Raw genomic sequence first — 21,791 nt, forward strand, 5'->3', positions numbered from 1 at the left:
CGAATAAATTTTATCGAGTCATGTAAACCATTGCTCATGTCAAACGAGCAAGGGGTACGTCTTAAGAGTCAGAGTCGGTCACTTTATAGCTATCGTAATTTCGACAAATCCAAACAAAGTTGATTTTTCATATATCGACTACTTGGCTCTCGCTCACACGATCAGTACCCCATCTCGAAAGCCTTGCTCAGCTCGAGCAGCTATCGAGCGGTTTTTACGGTTCATACTTGAGTGCTTTTTGGGCATTTACGTCTTGGGCAACTCGACGGGGTTCGTATCTAACAGTTCTGTCCTAAAAGACACTCTAGTCCTCTGGTAGGACACCCTATTTGCCCCGCCCGAGTAGGTTTTGGATACTCGTTTGGCACCTTCATCTTGGGCAACCCGACGGGGTTAGTACCTAACAGACTTGTCCTAAGAGTTAATCCAGTCCTTAGTTAAAAGGACACCTTCCTCGCCTCGCTCGAGTAAGTTTTGGATATCTTTCTGACATTTACGTCTTGGGCAACCCGACGGGGTTCGTACCTAACAGTTCTGTCTTAAAGATTACTCCAGTTCCTAGTTCAAGGGACACCTTACTCGCCTCGCTCGAGTAAGTTTTGGATATCTTTCTGACATTTACGTCTTGGGCAACCCGACGGGGTTCGTACCTAACAGTTCTGTCTTAAAGATTACTCCAGTTCCTAGTTAAAGGGACACCTTACTCGCCTCGCTCGAGTAAGCTTTGGATATCCTTTAGACATTTACATCTTGGGCAACCCGACGGGGTTTGTACCTAACAGTTCTATCTTAAGGATTACTCCAGTCCTTGGTTAAAGGACACCCTACTCGCTAGCTCGAATAGGTCTTGGATACTCTTTCGGCACCTTCGTCTTGGACAACTCGACGGGGTTAGTACCTAACAGACTTGCCTAAGAGTTACTCCAGTCCTCAGGTAGGACACCTTACTCGCTCTGCTCGAGTAAGTTTGGGATGTTTCAAGAATATTCACGTCTTGGTTAACTCAACGGAGTTCAATCCTAACAGTCCTATTCCAGAAACCAATCCAGTCCATTAAATGACATACTACTCGATACGATCGAATAGTTTGGCCCATTTTCGTAAACAGCTGCATACTATCTGGGTAACCAAACAAGGTCTATCATAAATTGTCAACTACGAAAATCCCTTAAGGAGCACGGGTAAGTTCATGATACTCTAAAATAAGGTGACACAAGTTTCCCGCTTGCTTAGTTTACTATGGGAATCTCCGCTACGGAGTCTTTTTGACTCGAGTACTTGACGGGTACTACTCGCTTGCTTGAGATACAAAAAGAACTCATGTTTTCCCTTAGTACTCTAAGTAGTTGTTGAGAGCTGACTGTCCTCTTATCTATCAAGAAACCCCTTATACCTCCTAGATACTCTAAATAAGATCTCCCCCGATTTGGACAATAAAGTCCACAATAGCTACGCGCTAATAAAACATTTCCTTTGAGAAGGAAACCCATACTAAGCTACGGCTTTGAACACCCCCATAGTGCTATTCCCACTTGGTTAATCCCGAGGGATTCAATCCTAACCGGTTAGCACCATGGTTTCATAACCATACAGATTCGATTCTATTCGAGAATGCCTCCCGTGGCACTTACGGATACAATGCATCGTATCTACTGTTATAACTGAGTGGCCGCAATACTGCCTACACTCAGGACCCTTGAGTACAACTACTCGACACAATAAAGGATTCCATAATCCTACCACTAAGTACTTAACATTATACAAATATCCAACATTTGTTCAAAGTACTTCTGGCTCACACGCCAATTCAATTACAAGACAAGCTTAAGGAGACTCTGCCCTACTCAAGGCTTCTACAATCTGATCAGCCACCCCGGAGGTTTCCAACAAATACTCACGGAACTGATCTTCTGTACAGTCAGCCTTGGCACCTTGTCCAAGGAGCGTCCAGACGAGTGGTTGGCCAATAAGACTTCACCAGCCCAAGCATGTGACCTACGTACTGACGGGTGATGTCGGAGACAAACCTCTCGAAGGCTCCAGACACCCTGCGAAGCCTTCTAGCCAGCGTGAGCGATTCGTCCCCATCCTCTTGTGGGATGTCCATGGCCTCCGTCACCTCCAGGGCAGCATCTCTGACTTCTCTCAGCTCCATGAGTTCTCGCTGCATCGAGTCTCGAGACTCTGACAAAGTCTTGAGTTGTTGCAGCACCGTCGCGGCCTCACGGTCAGAGTCCTCCTTGATCTTCTTAAGCTTCTCTATTTCATCTGCGTTGCGGTACATAAGAATCTTTAGATCCAGTACCAAGCTTTCTTGAATCTTTAAAGATTCTGCACAAGCTGTGTACTCGATAAAAAGAAAATCTTATAAACACTAAGCAGATCTACTAGTCGAGTGCATATCAAATGCTAAAGACTAACCTTTCTTTGATTGGGAAAGCTTCTTCAGCTTCCCCTCAAGAGCAGCCTTCTCAGAAGAGAGCGTTTTAACCCTCTCTTTGAGAGCATTTAGCTCTGTCTCATCTAGAGACTGGACACTCATTCGTTCCAGTGCTTCCTGCAAAACAAAAAGATCAGAATACTACTCGATCTACTCCAAAAGTATTCAAAGTATTCGACTACTTACTTCTAGCAGCTTGACAGCTAGCTCCACATTCTCTCTTGGCAAATTGCTTCCCGATGTGACCTGGAAAGCACTCGCCACCACCTCTGTAACAGCCCTCTTGGGCACTTCTTCAATTTTTCCTACAGTATTCCATGTGACTTGGGAACCTAAAGGAAGAACATGCCACTTAAATTACAATAAGGGCAAATAAAAGGATACTTTTCCTGCAAGGCACTACAAGCTTACCTGCAGGGGTCTCCGCAGGCTGTTTATTATCGCCTCCTTCAGGAAGCTTCTCGCCTTCTCCTTCTTCCGGAAGCTTGACGCTTCCACCACCTTCCGGGATCTCCTCGTTGGCCCTCTCAGAATGGGGTAAAGGAGAATCCAGAAGTATGGAGTCGACCATAGCCTCCGCATCACGAGCACTCATATCGGGAGTACTCGGGGGCTTCCCCAGCTCCAGCTGAGAAGCCGAGTGGCTCTCAGCTCCCACGTCCTCTCCCAGGACCGCATCTCTGCAAAGACAAAGTAGTTACAAACTACTAGATTCAAAACAGATCCTACATATACAAGTTCTAAAGAACTTACGTAGAAGCTCTTATGAGGGCAAACCCCTTGACGCCAAATTTGCGGGCAGGCTTTGTAATCACCGCCAGCTTACCCGCATCGATGGTCTTATTTATATCGAAACTACTCGCTGAAGGAGTAGTCCCAATCCCACTTGACGGGTCCACTGTGGTGGAGGGGACAGTTTGTACCACCGCAGTATCATCCCCAGTTGATGAGGTCCGTGGCATCTTAACCGCCGGACTTAGAAAAGCAAAAACACAAATCAAAACTTGCAAATCGACAATTAAAAAGTACTCGATTGCAAATATAACTAGCTATTCACCTGTCGCTAGTAGTTTTGGAGGAGCTGCTATGCTTCCTCGCCACTGACCGAGTACTCCTCAGGCGCTCGGTCTGGGCATCAGCACTTGGAGTGGAGCTGTGCTCCCCACCACTCCTTTCTCCAGACACTTCCTCATCTGCATAATCAAGTCTGGACATCAGTACTATTCATATGAAATCTCATATGAGCATACTAAGATTTGATTAACAGATTGAGGAAATTGGAAGAACAAAAGAGCAAATAAATGTCTGGTAGCGAAGGACTACTCTTAAAGCGATCCACGTCCTCCTACAGAAATCAAATCCTATCAGATTTACACTATGGTAAAGTACTCGATTTCTATGAATCGGCTACCCTTATCAAGTACCTGCTTCGGTGGATTCGCAGCAGAAAATGTACCAGGAATAACTAGGATAGTATTTACATTCTTCAGAAGTCGTTGCATTCGACTAAAAACTACATCATCCGAGATCTCTTTCTTCGAGTATCTTGACGGATAAGTTGTTCCCTGATACTGGAATCCAAGCGATTCCCGAGCCTGCAATGGCTGGATTCTTCGCTTCATCCAGTCAAACATGATTGTTTCCCCAGTCAACATACTTTGCCTTAAAATGGCAATCCGCGCGAGTAGTTCAGAGATCTGACTCTCGTCGGCTGATTTTTTATTCCATTCGGGCCATTGGATTGGAAGGCCGTGGGTAATGGATGGAAAACTTCTCGACTTGTTCTCGATATAGAACCAATTGGGGTTTCCATTCGATTACTTTATTACTAAGGTCATAAGGGATATATACTCTATCCTTCCTTTCCCTAAGTTGGAGACTCGCGCCCCCTACTACATCTAAGACGAATCTATTGGGTTGTGGTTTCAAATGAAAAAGAAAGCGAAAGAGTCCAAAATGGGGCTCGATGCCCAGAAAAGTTTCGCATAAATGCACGAAGATGGAAATATAGACAAAGAAATTTGGGGTCAGATGATGCAACTGGATCCTATAGTAGCGCAGGAGTCCAGAAAAGAAAGAAGAGCAAGGAAACCCCAATCCTCGTTCCAAGTATGAGGTGAAAGCAACAATTTCCCCCGTATTTTCATATGGATGATCTGAACCCAAGGCAAGACGCCATTGGATAACAGATTTGGGAACTAAAAGACCCTGTGACACCAGAGAACCTAAGTCAGATTGAGAACACTTACTTGTGTTCCAACCCTCATCATGGGTTGGCTCTGCAGCCACACCCTTCCCCTTGGTCGCTTTCTTGGGGGCCATCCGGAAGTCTACGGATCGCTTCACGCGCATAAACTGGCGGAAACCCTAAGAGAAGGATGGAGAACGACAAGGAGCAAGAACTTTGGATTTGGGAGCTTGAGAGCGAAAGACAGATATAAAGCAGTAAAAACTAGTGGCGGCCGGTGGGGTAAAACCTAAGTCACCATTTTATTTTATAATGACGGTGGCAAACATGGTAAAAACACCCAATAGACCAACAATCCGTTGCAAATCGCGGAAAAAACGGGATTTAAAAGAGACATTCCTTTTTCTGAGATTACATTCTGGAAAAGAAAACACTCACATCCCTAATTAACTACTCGACACCCTTTTTCCTTAACTGGGGTTACATTCCAAAATAAGGATAAGTACTCGACACAGTACAACTACTTGACATTACAACTCGAGTACTTTTTACATAACTTTACAAAATGATTCGGGTCTGCACGCACACTTCTTGGCATCCTGAGAAGCATGCTGTAGCTAGATCGACCCGAGGCCGTGACTAAGTACAAACTTATTATTCCCATTTCGGGAATAAAAATATTCGTATTCAGGGAGATAAGCTACAAGAGTATGGAGGCAGATTACAGTAATCACCTCGCAAGTCCTCTTGTAGCATCTTGTAGAGAAATTTATCTTTCTCCCTTAACACTTTGTGGCAAGATCAAGCTTTCCCGCCAGATATGTCAGTTCTTGGGCACCTAGAAACAGACAACCCCAAGGATGTGACACAACAAGACTCAACCCAACGACCCCAAAACTGCCTCATTGGAAGATGCAAGGACATGATGTCCTGCATGGATCCGACAAGGGCATTAGGGATGCAGGAGGAGGCAGCGGATACTTCTCTTGTCACTCGCAAGTTCTCTTCTAGCATCTTTTGTTGGAAGGAACTACACAAATCTTAGGAGGGCGAGAGCAAGAACACCAAGAAAAAGTCATAATCGCTATACTTTGGTGCTTCTGGCAAAGGCCTCTCCCCTAACTTTTATAGCCACAAGGAGACTTGCTGAAGGAGACCCCGTGAATCAACAGTGCACATTTCACGGACGCATTCATGACAGCATTCATGGGCGCAGTCAAAGCTACAATAATGCAGATTCTCCAAATAGTAACGTCTCATGTGAGCACTGAATAAAGAGCCGTATATTCCGAGTTTTATTCCTGAAATTATTTCGGGTGCAATCAGTGTGGTGGATCCAATTGCATCATTTTTTTGGGATTTTACCCGAAAAAGAGGTCTTTTCGGATTCCGGATCTGATGAATCCTGCAAATAATCTGAAGGATAAAATCTGATGCCACCACTTAAATCCTTAATTCCAAATCTACGCTCGGGGGCTACTCGCAGCAAAAGGGATTTTGATTTAAGGCTCGGGGGCTGCTGGATATAGGCATCAGAGATTTATTTTTCAATTTTTTTGGAAAATAGAGAAGGAAAAAGACTGAAGTAACCCTCAGCCTGATTCTGCGATTCAACCTAAGGCTCGGGGGCTACTCCATATGGAGCGCGAGTACTTCGCGCGCCATATATGATCAAGATTTCGGGGCTTGAGCACCTCACAGCCTCGAAGCAAACGGAAGTACTTGAAGGACTACTCGACGTATCTGAAGGAAGGACCAGAAGCAACCAGGAGGAGGTTCTGATTACTTGAAGAACTCGAAGACGCCCAGCCAAGTACTCGACGCCTGCGGAACTCGGCTACGAAGAGCTCGGGGGCTTGTCAGACCCGGGACAACGGGACTGCTTATAGACATAGAATGTTCTAGAGTAAGGGATGGCTCATGGATGTACCTTACCTCTTTTGTAACTACTCGAATAGGCGTAGAACTAGCTGCAGTACAAAGGAAACTACCCGATTGTGTTGTAGTAGGACTCCAACTGTATTCGGCTAGGACTTTCCATGTAACCCTGTCCCCCCGGATATATAAGGGCGGGCTGGGACCCCCCTCCAAACAATCATCAACACCTAAGGCAATATAAACCACACATGACGTAGGGTATTGCGCAAACTCGCGGCCCGAACCTGTCCAAATCTTTGTGTTCCTTGTACCATCGAGTTCTAGAGTAGTCGATCCCTACCTACAAACCCTACTGCTAAGGGTATCCCTGAGCAGGCTTGGCGGTAAACACCGACAGGATATGGTGGACTCGATTTGGGTGAAAAAAAATTTCAATTATTTTCGATCTTTATAGTATAGATACAATAATTATGCAAGTTCTGATACTCAGGTAAGAGCGACACATAACTCGATCTAGTTGAATTGGCTAGATAGCTCTAGTGGCACTCCTCGGATCCTAGATCCAACTCCACGTCTGGGTTAGTAAAAATTCCTGGTGGGATCCGGCCGGCGGAGTTTTTATTATACCGTAGGAGTAGTGAACAATCATAATGTGCAGACGGGTAAGGAAAACAATCGTAAAAGGGACAGGAGACCTGCAAGTAGCAGGAAATTACTATGTTTGCTTGGTTTGTCAGCCAACCAGCCAGCAGTAATGTTCTCTCATACTAAATCAACACCAGCCACCAGCTACCAGCCAATCAGCGGTATTGTTCTCTCATAACAAATCAGCACCAGTCACTAGCCACAGCCAAGTGAACACAGCGAATAAGAATCTGGAATAGTCGCTTCTTTTGCTTTTGGGCGCGCGGCATGTGTGCAGTGGGGTAGCTGAAGGATCAAGCCCCACACGGTTATTATCTCAGAAAGTTCCTTTTGTCACCCATCAGTGGCCGAAAGCGGAGAAGGAAAGTTGCCAGATTCTTGTCTTGTTGCCGAAAGTCAGGAATACTAAGCAGATTCCACATTTTCTTTATACTTCTTAAAATTTAGATTCGTTAAATATAATGGTTGCAAATGGTTACCTTAATGTATGCCAACAACTCTTGTTTGGCTTTATCTTTTCGCCTTTTTAACGGCCTTATTATTTGCGGCGATGTGTGGTACCGCGCGGGGGAATATGCGTTTTGTATATATTGTTCATGAAGCAAATGGGCACATGTGGACATAACAGTGCTTGCAAAGAATTGTTTTTTCAGTTTTTCACACACAAATTCTTACAAGTCGGAGATCAAATAAAGCAAAAGTACTGGTGGCCGGTGTTGGTGTTGATTTATTGTGAGAGAAAAATATTATTAGCTGATTGGCAGACAAACCAAACAAACAGAATGAAATGTACTCGATTGGGCGGCTGATAGATGCACGAACTTTCTTTAATTTATTATATTAAATATTCTATCATTGCAATAATTACACGCATATTGTTGATCATATCCCGGAGTAGCTAGCCGAGCTAACTGTCAGTCTGACACTACAGCTTCAAGAATCCAGACAGCAAACTCGTGTCCTTCGAAGCTCCAATAATTCTCCAGTCATATCGGAATCTGCCTGGTACCTATCGATTTATGGATGCCGGCGAGCAGCGCTGCAAGAAGTGGCAGCATCCGATAACCTCTGGCCTAAACTCGCCGGCGGCTGACCAGCGGGAACCACAGGTCCCGGAAGCATGACTGGTACGAGACGAGCAGCAGCACGAGCGTGAGCGCGAGCGCCACCCCCCACGGAGACGACGCCCCCGCGCCGTCCCGCTGCTGCTGGCCCCAGCCGCCGCCGCCGTACCAGGAGGGCTGGTCCCCCAGGAGCAGCGACGAGACCCCGCCGCCCCGCGTCCGCGACCCGGACGTGGCCGCCCAGTACTGCACCGCTAGCAGGAGCAGCAGCGGGGACAGCACGACGGCGAACCGGACCTGGTCGACCAGGCTCTCCACCGCGGACTCGTAGCGCGAGTAGAACGTGGTGGTGCCGAGCAGCGCGGCGGTGGCCAGGAACACGCAGAGGTGGAAGGACGTCGCCCTCGGCGCCGGCGCCGGCAAGTAGGTCGCCGTGCCCTGGTCGTAGTAGTAGCCGCCGCTCGCCATGTCGCTCAGCTCAGCTGTTCCTGTGCGCTCGTGGGACTCGACCACTGCCGTGTGGCCCAGGTGATCTCCTGGCCCGCGTGACAGCGGCTCAGTCCTCCTGCAGTTACTGCAGAGGATTTGTTTCCGCGCTCGTGTGGTGTGCCAGTGAACAAGCTGAGAAGGGATCGGAGCGGTTTATATAGGCAGAGGAAGGGAAGAGAAAGGAAAGGATGCCAGAGCCAGAGGTAGAGGCACCGAGCGGCGCTTTACTTGGGACGGGAGGATTCCGCCATTCCTTCACGAGGGGGTGAAGGGTGAACGCGGCGCGGCAGCGAGCCAACCGCGCGGGGACGCGTGCCCTGCCCCCGATCAGGCCTGCGATGGACTGAGCCGGGCTGGCCGTCAGAAAGCGTGCACTCATGCTCACCGGCCGCCGACGGATGGAACCGGCCGTTCGGGACGAATGGATGGTGGCTCGGAAAGCGCTGCTCACACGTCGGCGCGGTTGATTCCCCAAGCCTGGCCCGGGGTCGGTGCTCCAAACAGCGACCCTGGAGCTGGACGTGTCCGCGACAGCCAAAGTCTGGAGAATCACGGCGGGCGGCGAGGACCTTGAGGGTTTGAGTTATATGGACTGGCATGCTATTTTCCATTTGGTCGGATTCAATTAGGAAGATACAAGCCGTCAGTCAGTGCCTCAGTGGAGTGGAGCGGAAGCTGAAGGATAAAGTAACAGCCCACCCATCTCAATGCAAAACATGGGAAGACATCATGAAACTCTGTAAAAGCGGCTGGGCACTCAGATCTAATAGGAAGACAACCGTCAAATTCAACGCCATGCAGCCCGTACAACGCAAATCATATAGTTGTATGTATCTTTTGAAGTTCACGGACAGAGGAACAGCCGAACAGGGTGCATGACGAAATCTGTACAAGGCCCAGCATGTAGTATTTCAGCACTGCATCATCACATAACTAGTGAAAAAAAACCACATAGCTGCTCAGTACAATGAAGCAGATAAGATTTGCGGAAACTAAGATCAGACATTCGGCCAATGCACATTATTGAAGATGTAATCAGAACAAGTGTGACAATACAATGCAATTCACTCTTAAGGATATATTCACATTTGATATCCTTTCAATATTAAGAGCAGGATGAGTAGAACTAATACAGGTTAGATATTGGAGTGGGCATGAGAAACCCGTCAGATTTCCAGATATCTGTTCAATGTTCCTGCAATGCCGGGTTATGTGCCTGAAGTACCCAAAATGCCGCTGTAGCATCAACAGAAAGCTCTAGGCACACTAGTCAGGGAAAGTACTACTGGCATATTTGAACACGCGGAGAATATACAGAATGAGACACTAACTCACAGTCTCTCACTAAGAAACAGAAAACCAGATATGAGCAACTTACATACAGAAAACCCACACCCAAGCCAAGCAGACTTTTCATGATTGACTACTCTAACTTACAGGTCATGAGACATTATGTTTGGCTTCCGAATCCTCATGTTCATAACCTTGAGACTTCTTCAGTTTTGCTACTAGAACCCACATATTGGCGAGCTCACTTTCCAGGAAGGCTTCCTTCTGCTTTGACTCCTCGACTTTCCTTTGAAGCTCTGCTTCTTTCTGTTCCTTCTCCATAAGCATATTCTCTAGAGCTTTTTCCCTTTCGTGGCTTGCATTATTGGTGTCTCTTCTGCTAGCTGGCTCGTGTCTTCTGCTCATGCTTTCCCTCCTAGCACCTCTTGGTCCACTGCTAACTCTACGTGGAGTTGGACTTCTCAGTGACACCAACTCAGTTGCAAGCTTCTCATTTTGGTTCATCAGCTTGGTCACTTCTTCTGACAATGCTTTCAATTCGACACCTGCAGCTGAAGCCAAGCCTTTTGCATACGTACTTTCCTCCAGTAGCTTTTGGTTGCGATCCTCAAGTTGAGCTTTGATTTCAAAGAGTTCAGACACCTTTTGCTTCAGCTCATCAACCTCAATTGACTGAAGACCCTAATGCCAAAAAAAAATTGGGAAAAGTAAGGTAAGAGTTAGAGCGCCCCACCTAGCCAACCCGACCATAAAAACCAGGTGTTATAGTGGGAGGGGTGGGGGCTTTTATCCTCAGTCCAACATTCCCCCTACTGCGTGCGAGCCGGGCGAGCCGCGGGGCTGTGCCACCTGTCCGGTCTCAGCACTTCGGTCTCAGCAAACGCAGCCAGGGAAATCGCGCAGCGGAAATGCGTGGCCGGGAGGGATCGAACCCAGGACCTCGGCTCTGGTACCAAGTTAGAGCGCCCCACCTAGCCAACCCGACCATAAAACCCAGGTGTTATAGTGGGAGGGGTGGGGGCTTTTATCCTCAGTCCAACAGTAAGTAAAAATAAGAATAACACCATAAAATAATAGCAATGCAATAAAGAATGTAAATCGCAAACAATATTTGAACATCCCAAATAAGAACACCAGAGACTATTTTCAAAAAATATATGTTTGAAATGTGGTAAAGGATGCAATTGCAATGAAGTGTACGACCACAAAAAATGGATGAAAGATGCCCTATTTGAACAAATTCATTCGCCTCAAATACCTTCACCACCACAGAATAAAAGACAGCAGAAATTTTCAGTGAAAATGAGTTGGTTTTTGTTTTCTACCTTAAATCCAACTATTTTTTATATAGCCACTTGTTAACAGCAGCATTCATGGAAGTTTGAATATTTACTGCTAACAAGTCTTTAGCATTTATGATTTGTGATTAATAGTCCTCACGTGTATACTTTGAATATTGAGTGTCAATGAAGCCATTAATACATCCAGGCACTAACACAATGGCTAATTGCTAGTTAAGTTGTAGTCTTTTTTTTTCTTAGCGTACAGCTTATAACCCTTATGCCGCTTTTGTAGTGGTTAGAAAGAGACCTCTTTTAGAACACAGAAAGCAATTATAAAGAAAGTGGAAGCTAGAGAAAAGAAAGCAAACCTGCTGCTGTTTTTGTAGTGGTTCCATAGAGACCTCCCTTGGAACAGCACTTCCTTGATCAGCATGGCGTTCAACTGCGTGGTTAACTCCTCTATTATTCTGCATCATGCTATTTGACAGCAAATCCTTAGCTTCAAGAGCTTGTGACAGCTGTTCTTTCAGATGAGTAACTTCGGCTTGTAATTCCATGCATTCACTTATCTGAGAGAAGTAAATCAAAGAAGTCATAAATGGCTCCTAATCATTTCACCATTCACCTAAAAGATCTCAGGCATCTAACCTTCTCATTTAGCTGTTCTTGTATTACTCTATTATCTGCAGCCTTAACCTGCAATAAGAAATCTTAAATGATAACCAAACACTAATGAATGAAAAGACCATGAAATATAATAAGATTATTGTGGTCATTAAAAATGTGCTAAACAATCACACATTTTATACAATCAAATGAAACCATTTATCAATGAGTAAGTGTTGGATCAAACTCAAATTAAATCCATTTGAAAGGCATTAATTTTCAATTTTGAGAAGGGGGGTGTCTTGTGTCTGTGAAATGTCAGATATGCAAGCATGAAAATTAGTGAAGAAATTTCTTTAAAAATCTTAAAAGGCTTGTGTTATGTCATCTATCTCTCAAAAAAGGTGATTGGTATTTCTTTTCTGCCTGTGACCTACTGCAACCCGACTTCCAGCGAAAGGGACACCGGACACAATCCAAAAGTACTTGAGCAAGGCAAAGTCTATATACCTCAAGTTCGAATGATTTCTCATTGAGCTGCTCAAGTAATTCAGGATAAGACTGCAAAATTAATAAGAACCATCCAATTGTTATACAGAAATGCTCAGTAAAGAGATAGCAGAAAACCAAAACAAATATACAACATTACCGGTGAAAGTTCTAACTTGTCAGCCTTTCCCTTACTTCCTAATGTTGCATGAGCTATCTCTCTTTCCAAAGATGCTATCTGCCGCTTCTTCCCCTTAATTTCATCACTGGTCTTCTTCATTTCCATCTTCAATACCAAAAGGTAAAAGGCTAAAGTCCTGGAAAGGTTGTAAAAGCACACAACGAACATTAGGCAAGGGAGTACCTGAATGCTCTCACTCTGTGGGCTTCTTCCAGCCTCCTCTGTAAGGCGCTTAAGAACACTTGTTTGTAGTGCCACCTCCCCTGACAAAATCTTCAACTGTTCTCTCAATAAATCAACATGATCTATCGTTTTCCCACTTGTCTGGTACCAGATCACATATTGCAGCATGTAAGTAATGGGATCTCTTGGAACAAAATAAAAAAAGGCATACATCTCTTATCCTATTGGATACTGAACAGGGGGACACCATCACAATGTTGCCAGTAAGAATATTATCATTTTTTTAATTTATGCATAAACTCCTAAGGCGGTGCAGTACCTACAAAAACTAGGATCTGCCAGCAATGGACAAACAGCGACTAGTGTGGTAGTAAAATTATCGTCCTGACAAATATGTCCTACATATAGAACAGTAATAGGGAAATCGCCAGAATCGGCCTCTCCAAGACAAAACTGTACTTCTGAAAGCCTTTTCTTCTGTAGAAGACTTATGAGGTGGCAATTCTTATTCTGGAATGCCATGTACAATCTGATAATATTTGTCTTAATAAAAAATAATAAACGTACCAAAGGAATTTCTTCCCCATGAATGCTTCCAGAAGGAAATTCCCCATGGCCAATGCTAAATAGATCAGCTGATACATTTTCACCAGCCAAAGAATTTGAAATTCTTGGTTCTGCATGAAAATTGACACTTTCCCCAATAGGTGTTGAAGGGGCGGTTGATTTAGTCAAACTGGACTTGTCACCTTCTGAACTTGTCAGAATAGAAGCTCCATCACGTTTCTGGAAATCAATATAGCACATGGATTGATTATTTCTTTAATTTGACACCAGGATTCAACATTCAAATCTCTTTGGTATTCCACTTGCAAATATGTAAAAGAGCAGCGAAAAAATTGAGTCAATGCAGTATTGGCATGCGCATATTTTAAGTCCGAGATGCAATGTTTTGCAAAGCTGGCATACCCGGAGTTTGAACCAGTTGAGAAGTCCTTTCCTATTCTTTTTTTCTTCCTTTGGAGAATCTTCAAGTGATACACCAAACCCTTCAACAGGAAGAAGCAATTCATTGCTTTCATTATCCATCACTATATCTCGTCTTCTGTATGGAAGATATGCCAGCTGCAAAGTTAGCAGACAAACTTAAGCAACTCCATGTTTATACAGAAACACTGATAAGGGATTCGTCCAATTTTTCCAAAGAAGGATGGACAGATAAAATTAATATAGAAGGTAGTTGAATGGCCCCAGTCATAGTAATTTCATAAGCATACATAGCCAGACCTCCTCTTCACCAAAAGAATGTCTTCGTCTTGGTCCAGGATGTGGAGAAAATCTAGAAGTCTGGGTTTCCTTAGTAGAAACCAGTATAAGTTTTGTTAGACGCTGTATCCTTGCAAGCAAAGCAGCTTTAGCTTCCTCCTCTTGTTCCAGCCTAGACTGCAGCTTGACATTACCATCTTCTAGCTTTTCATATGTTGGAAAAACAATAGTTAGGAGGATTTGAGGATACACCAGCAAAGCAAATATGTTGCATTATAAATACATAATCTATATTAAATCTACATCACACCAGAAAAAATAATAAAATCTAATATAACGTCGTAAGCAGATGTTCAACTGAAATAAAAAAAACGTAGCACCTTTTGTTTCCAAAGGATGATACTATCTTCCGCAGTATCTTTTGAGGGTGTGTCAGTAATAATACCCATTTTCAGCTGCTCTAGCTCTTCCTTTAATCTGCGAATCTCAGTTTGGTACTTCTTTATTAAAGATTTCTCATCTATAATCTGCAAACCAGAAAGAAAGATCCAGAAGCATATATCAGAAATGACTCATTTCGTATAAATCAGTAACAAAATACAGTCTTAAGAATTATTGTCAAGTAAATGTTAGGCCTACTTTGTTCTGTGATGCTTGGATCTCAATGCGTTTCGCACGGTGCGCAAATTTTAGTGTATTGTGGGTCTCTTCAGAATTACTTGATGCTGGTGTCACTGTGCAAATTAGCTGCAAAAGAAAAAAAAAGAGCTATGAGAAATCCTGATGACATTAACAAGTAGCTCCCAGAAGGCAATGAGCAACTTACTGACACACGCCCTTGACCACTGAGGGATGACTGAAGTAGTCGTGTTAATTTTGAATCTCGATATGGAATATGTGTAGCCTTTCCATCAGTCAGCTTTGATATCACCTGAAGTGGGCAAACCATGGGCTCATTTATAATTTGAGATACCAGGCAGCATATATCCACACAGAGCTGATCAAGAGCATTGCTTAACTAGATTCTTGAAGGTAAAGGAAAGAAATAAGTTCAAATGACAATCTTCTTTCATCAAACTTAATTTAAAAACATTTGCCAATTACCTAATATTTACCTAATAAAAATGTGATTTACTGAAACTGTTATGACCAGCATCACCTATAGCAGGCACAGGTCAAGTGGCTAGGCCACATCCAGTAAGGGCCCAGGGCCCATAGAGAGATTATTGGTCTTTCCTAGAGTCTTATATGATTGTAAACATTTGGTCATTGAGAATTAAGCAGCAACAATTATCTGTTGCCGGCTTCCTTGGAAGCCCTAGCCGCACCCCCCCCCCCCCCCCCCCCCTCTCTGTCCAGCGCCCCTTCTTCTTCCTCGCTGTGTTCTCTCTCGCTTGGGAACCCTAGCTCCTACCAGAAACAATGTGACTAACCTAAAAATAACTTGTGGTAAAGTAAATAAAATGTGCCCCACATCCATACGAAGGATCCAGAATATTTAGATGGAATCCATTGATCAATGATCCAAGTATCCAACACACTATGATGTAAAAATTTCAAATCATCCAACTGTGCAGTACATGTACTTATGAAAAATCTAGTCAGTCAACCTGTCATATCAGATCATGTTTAGAATGGATAAAACATGAGTGTGCTAATGCTTGGGTATCAAAATACGATGACAAACAACCAAAATGATAGGTTTTAGTATTAATCCTACCGTTCCAAGAGTCAGCAAGCTTTTGTTGATATAAGATCCTTCTTTCCGCCTTAGTCCAGTGGTTTCCGCCCTTGAGCTCTCCGAACCTGCCAGATCGATGAGGTTCTGCAATTGAGTGATAAAACTAAAGAATCAATTTATGCTCTGGCTGCCAGGACCAAGACACGTTGGATGCAAAACAAAATGAAATGGATAAATATCGCACTAGTATATTTAACTAAGTGCTAAGGTGGTAATTTTACAGCTAAAAAGTACCAGGAAACAAACTCACCAGCTGTGAGAAGGTGACAGCTTCCCCTTCACTAACCTCGCCACAAGGGCTGCTCTCAATAGTCTGTCATGTAACGAAAGGAGAAATAAAAGTTCATCCCTAGCATCAAACAGCTCTTCCAATTTAAGGATAGACACAATTAAAGACTTGCAATATGCCAATGCAAAACCAAACATTAGTGCTTCATTGTTCTTCAAATAGCAGATAGACACAAATTTACTCTACACAAAATTGATACACATCATTACCAGTGTGAAAATAGTATGACTTCTGCTACTTAGTAGATTGAAGTTGGTGGATCCAACATGTCTATGCTCTGCAATCAAAATGGACACAGTAATTAGTATTTCTTAATATGTTGATCAAGATCAACAAAAAAATTAGTGGAACAAAATAGTAGACTAAGAACTACAGCACTGTATGTGCAGGCATAGCATCAATATTCGAAGGTTATGGGCTAATTCGAACTTGGAATTGTATTGGATAAGGAGTTGCAGTCGATGTGCTAGGGGTAACTACCTTAATTTAGAGGTGTTTTCTTTCTTTCTTGGAGTCACTAAGAGTGTGGGGAGACCTCGGAAATACCTCCTTCTAGGAAGCACTCATCTGGTTTTCCTACTTAAGGTAGAAACTTATAGTTCCTTACGAATCAAGTCAAATCATCCGTATAAGAGGGGTAGCATTGCATCCATTCAAAACAAGCAATAGTTAGACGACTAGTTTGTCTTCTTGTGAGTTGTGACACTGCCGACACCCACACCACCTTCAGCAGGTTTGATTTTGTTTAGGTAGGTGGCTGACGAAGTAGATTATAAAGGTGGATGTAACAAGAACATGAAAGACTTGGCAGACCTGATCCACTGCAAACCTGGTCACTATTTAAAAATGTATAATTTTTTAAAAGCTAGGATTCTTATACTCATGAGTGTCGCTATCTGTACAAGCTATTTCTGCAACTCCTTCACCAGGAAATCAAATGGCTAATCATTTGGGTGGTGGGTCACTTATCAATAAAGGGGCCAAAAATCTGGTTGTAACAGAGCTGTACAATTTAGTTGCATGTGAAGTATTTCGTCTTAGATGCATTTTTCTCAATATTTTTTTTTTTTTGCAATGGCAACCAAGAGGCTATTTCAGAGTGGCATTTCGCTCATTTGTTTACACTATGAACTGGCATATAGATTTTTCACCTTACCAGAGTATTAAGATATTTTGAGTAAGTTTCAGAGCTCTAAAGGATGTTTTTTCATGAACTTGAAAAGAATTGCCCCTAAATCTTACTTATAATATTTCAATGTCATGCTACAACACTTTTTCACAAGAAAGTTTAGACCTATCACGAAGATCATTCTGAAACAGAATCATCAGGTAAAGATTTTGGAAATCACCTTCTCCAGCTGCAATAAGGGACAGGGCATGTGCAGGAGATAATACAACTTCTTCCTTGATACCCTCAACAAACGTTCCCTGAGAATGTTAATGCAGAATTGCAGATCAAGGAACCATCAGAAAACTGTACAAAACAATACACTGCAACAACACCAACAAAAAAGGGAAAAGGAAGAGAAAAATGAATATAGATACAGATATAAAGAATCAACAATAGTGATATTATTAGGAGATCTATGCCCATTCATGGTTCATGCAGGTGAATAGCTGATTTTACACGCTCATATCCAAGGAAAAATCTGTGTATATTCCACCCTTTGAAGTTCCTTTTTACTGCCTCCTCCCATGTCAAGTTCGGCCAACCCCTACCTTTCCTAACATTATAGTCACGCCCTAGGATTTAGCTATGTGCTGGTGCTTCTGGGGACTCTCTGTTGGACATGTCCAAACCCTCTCAACCAGTGTTGGTGAGAAGCTTTTCTTCATTTGACTACCTAAACCTATCATGACCCGGTCCATTTTAGTATGACCACAAATCCAATGCAACATACGCATTTCTCTGGCACTTAACTATCAAACATGTTGCCTTCTAGTAGGCTAACATTTTGCACCATACAACATCACAGGTTTGATCGCCGACTCGCAGTCCTATTAACATATCTTTTAGCTTCTGTGGCACCTTCCTGTCATAAAACAATACACTGCATCCATCCTAAACGCTAACAGATTTAGGTGTGGATTTTAATTATTCTACCAGTTGAAACTCTTCATAAAATATCATGTTTCAAGGACTCCTGTTCCAGACTTCCAGGGAAGAATGTACTCTACATTTAACCTAGTACAAGTACCAAAGATCCTAGAGGTTATCAGTTTTCAGCATATGTTAAAAGACATTACGAATGGGAACAAGCAACTTTGAACCTTTGGATGGCACTATTATCTTGGTATAAATTTTCGGAAAAAGGTGCAGTATTCATCCACCAGGGAAATCATTGGTTTCTTATAGCTTGAAAGCTTAGCGAGTTTTGTACAAAGAGTTATATTGACGAAGAGTGGATATATTAGCACCTGAGGATCCTCTCTAATTCGCAAATTCTGACCAGCAGGGTTTAGTAGATCATTGACAACCTACAAACCAATGAGCCCTCAATCAGAACAGTATAATAAACTATTACAGTCCATTTAGCATATGTACCTCAAATTACAAACATTAAGATGATAACAAAAATGATTACATTGACAAACCTCATTATAAATTTCCAAGTACGACACACGTAGGAGAAACTCACGATTCGGTGTCTACAAACAAAGCAGTAGTATACGAGATTTGGTTGCATCATGTCTATGCATATTTCACCATATCATAATACAAGACTGGTTCGTATTTAAAGAGTACCTCTTGTATAATGCTAAATGCATCTTTGACAGCCAAAGGTATAATCCCCGGGGATCTTTGGTCTCCCTGACTCAAAAGAACAAGTATATCAAGATACTAATATACATTTTAAAAATGTGAAGAAACTAATTAATGTTGTTCGATATTGGTCTATTCTAGTAAATTATAAGGATGAAACAGTAAGTTGCAAATCATATGCTTCAACATAGAAATGAAAGTTGCTTATGGCCATGCATGACAGCAGTTTAGGGAGTGAAGCAATTTGATTTCCTCTCCTTTTATGGGGATGGCAGACTTGGTAGGCATACATAAGCCTTAGATAACTGAATCAGAAAAGAAAACACTACTAAACCATAATCTGCGGTCATATTTTAGCTACCCACATTTTTTCCTGAATTCAAATTTTGGGCTGCACCCAGAGTCAGTGGTAAACTAAAGAATGAGATAGCTAATGTTTGTGACAAAAGCAAAGATATGAAAGCTTAATGTGATGTAAGTTTTCTCACATGCATCGTGTGTGTCTTCCCACTGCTTGTAACACCATATGCAAATATTGTACCTGCAACAACATAGGTTCAGCAGATTTAACTTTAAGAATTAAAGATACATGCATGCAATGAAACTCAGGATCCATTGTTGCATTCAACCAATGAACACAGCCAAGGATTATATTGTCTGTTACCCAAATGTAATATTGTTATGATACAATAATATATAGAAGCAGATAGATCATAGTAACATGACATTCTGTAAACAGAAATCAACTTGTTTTTATATTTTAAGAGAATATCCAAATAAGAAAGAGCAGTGTGTTGCTATGATCTCAGTCATAAATACTGAAGAAACACAATCAGTAAAACAGGAGATCATTTACCGTTTACTCCCTCCATGGCACCACTAATGACATGTTGAGCTGCAACATCATATACATGACGGGTTGTGGTAGTTGGTGCAAAAACCCGATCTGGATAACAAACAATATTAGCCTGTGTTCATAATTAGAGTTTAAGATGATGGCAAATTGGTAGCCTACGAAATGAGCCTATTTCCATAGAACTAAAGCCCAAATAATAATTTCTACTTGCTACATGCAGCGATGCAACATGATTCTCTTAAATGACTTATTATATTGATAGGAGACATGTGACACCACTATTACAAAGTTTCTTTGTTCGGAACAATTAATTTTGGTGCGCAAACCTGGAAATGACAAATCTCACTCCCACAAGAGCAAAGCATGGTGTAATAAAGAAATATATTTAGTAAATTGGAATTATTTGAACTTATGCGACACTGTCCATTTACATTGTTTCTGGAGACTAAAGTGAATAATTAAGTGGCACCTAGAGGTCTCAGCAGCAAAAAGGTAGTAAGAACATTAAGATACATTTAAATACAGATGAAGAAAAGATGGATTGTCATAAGCATGGCAAGATTTATTTTTTGTGTACCCCATATAGAACCACACCTTATGACCCAGTCACCCAGCATATAGATTATGAGAAAGCGCAGGAGCCAAAACCTGTACACGAAATTCATCCCCCGATGCATTAGCTGACAAAACTACCACGTCACAACACGAATTTCTTGTGAAATGATGGTCCGATGTAAAACAGTCATTCTACTAATATCAAGAAGAACGAATGAAAACTTAGAAGTAGTGTGAGTTTTGAGACAGCCATATCTGATGCATGGCCGCAAATTGTCACAAAGCCCAAGTCTCCCAGTGGATGTGGGCATGTGGCAAGTTATTGAAGGTACAAGTTTGAGCTATTCAAGGGCAGGCTATTCTCAGTGTTTACCTACGAATGAGCTGAATCACCTAAGTTGCTCCTGCCTTATGGGAAAACTGATAGTATGGACTAAAAGGCGTGTCGCATGCGGCAAATATGAATCTAAAAATCCAATGATTAAGGAGCACGCAAGTGCCACGGCAACCACAAATTCACACGAAAACCGCAAACATACCGTAAGCATAGGCGACGTTGGGGTTCTGCTCGCTCCGCACGACCGTGTCACCATCTGCGTACCAGGCGATCTCCTCCCCCTGCCGAATCTCCCGCGGGCTTCACAACCGAGACCAAAACTCAAATCAGTCCACATTCCCGGATTCCCCCAATCGAACCGCAACCAAACGGACCACCACTCCAGTAGCCAATGCGAGCTGAACCTGAGCGGACGGAAGCGGACGGTGACGGTGACATTCTCCTTGGGCGCCGGGTCCTCGTCCAACCCGGCGAACAGCGGGGACGCGGGCCCGTCGAGCAAGAGCACAGGCGTGAGACGCGACGAAGACGTGGTGGTGGTTGTGGTCGACGTCGGCGAGACCGACTGCGGCTGCTGCTGATGATGCGAACCCATCGCCGCCGCCGCCGATGCGGACCCCGTCTTCCGCTGCCGCGACGCCGGCCGCGTCGCCATTGCCTGCAGGGCACGAGATCTAGCAGCACGAGGCACCCGCCATTGGATCCGGTCCCTTTACGCGGGTTTCTTCTAGGGCTTTTCCCCCTTTCCGGCTGGGTCACTCACTCGTGGGGCGGCTCGTCCCCCCCTTTCGGATGGCTTCTCCTTTTCGCTTCCGTCGGAAGCGATGCGGGGGGGGGGGGGGGGGGGGGGGGGGGCGCTGCTGCAAGATGTTGGGGAAGAGAGCGCGCACGCGACCAACTCCACCCTTTTTCCCGTTCGCCAACTGGGTAGCGGAGGCCGGGGACTCAGATTTGACATAGGGTTGGCATGTCACAATGTGACATTTTCTGGATGTCAGCCCTCCAAAACCAATCTAAGGGCTCCCTTTTGTTGGACCCGCACACAGGCGAATATTCTCCATCTGAGCCTAACAGACGGAGACGGAGCCGTCCGCGCTCGTTGTCGCCGCCCCCAATCCCACGCGCTCCGACTTGCCGATTCGGTCGCCCGCGCTCGCATCCCCCGGACGCTGCCGCGAGCCAGTGGGATGTCGCCGCGAGTGGGGTGGCCGCCAGGACGCACGGGGTCCGCTGCGGGAGGCTGCCGT

General features: G+C 43.8%; 2 protein-coding genes across 2 annotated transcripts; both read right to left on the bottom strand.

Moving 5' to 3' along the window:
* Positions 1 to 7,960: 7,960 nt before the first annotated feature.
* Positions 7,961 to 8,839, bottom strand: LOC120657348. Its single transcript, XM_039935649.1, has one exon. It carries the CDS (start codon positions 8,681 to 8,683, stop codon positions 8,225 to 8,227), a length of 459 nt encoding a protein of 152 aa, XP_039791583.1. The 5' UTR covers positions 8,684 to 8,839; the 3' UTR covers positions 7,961 to 8,224.
* An 858-nt stretch (positions 8,840 to 9,697) lies between these two features.
* Positions 9,698 to 21,367, bottom strand: LOC120657349 (kinesin-like protein KIN-7D, chloroplastic). The gene is made up of 23 exons (XM_039935650.1): positions 20,949 to 21,367; positions 20,747 to 20,844; positions 19,653 to 19,742; positions 19,285 to 19,337; positions 18,779 to 18,844; positions 18,628 to 18,681; positions 18,451 to 18,510; positions 17,382 to 17,460; positions 16,242 to 16,309; positions 15,994 to 16,056; positions 15,723 to 15,827; positions 14,829 to 14,933; positions 14,642 to 14,749; positions 14,383 to 14,529; positions 14,024 to 14,206; positions 13,706 to 13,861; positions 13,304 to 13,522; positions 12,737 to 12,877; positions 12,533 to 12,658; positions 12,394 to 12,444; positions 11,926 to 11,973; positions 11,646 to 11,846; positions 9,698 to 10,675 (listed from the first exon to the last, which is right to left on the bottom strand). Exons 1-23 carry the CDS (start codon positions 21,197 to 21,199, stop codon positions 10,145 to 10,147), a joined length of 3,003 nt encoding a protein of 1,000 aa, XP_039791584.1. The 5' UTR covers positions 21,200 to 21,367; the 3' UTR covers positions 9,698 to 10,144.
* Between the last annotated feature and the right edge of the window lie 424 nt (positions 21,368 to 21,791).

This window comes from Panicum virgatum, chromosome 1N (assembly GCF_016808335.1).
Source record: "Panicum virgatum strain AP13 chromosome 1N, P.virgatum_v5, whole genome shotgun sequence".
Taxonomy (NCBI): Eukaryota; Viridiplantae; Streptophyta; class Magnoliopsida; order Poales; family Poaceae; genus Panicum; species Panicum virgatum.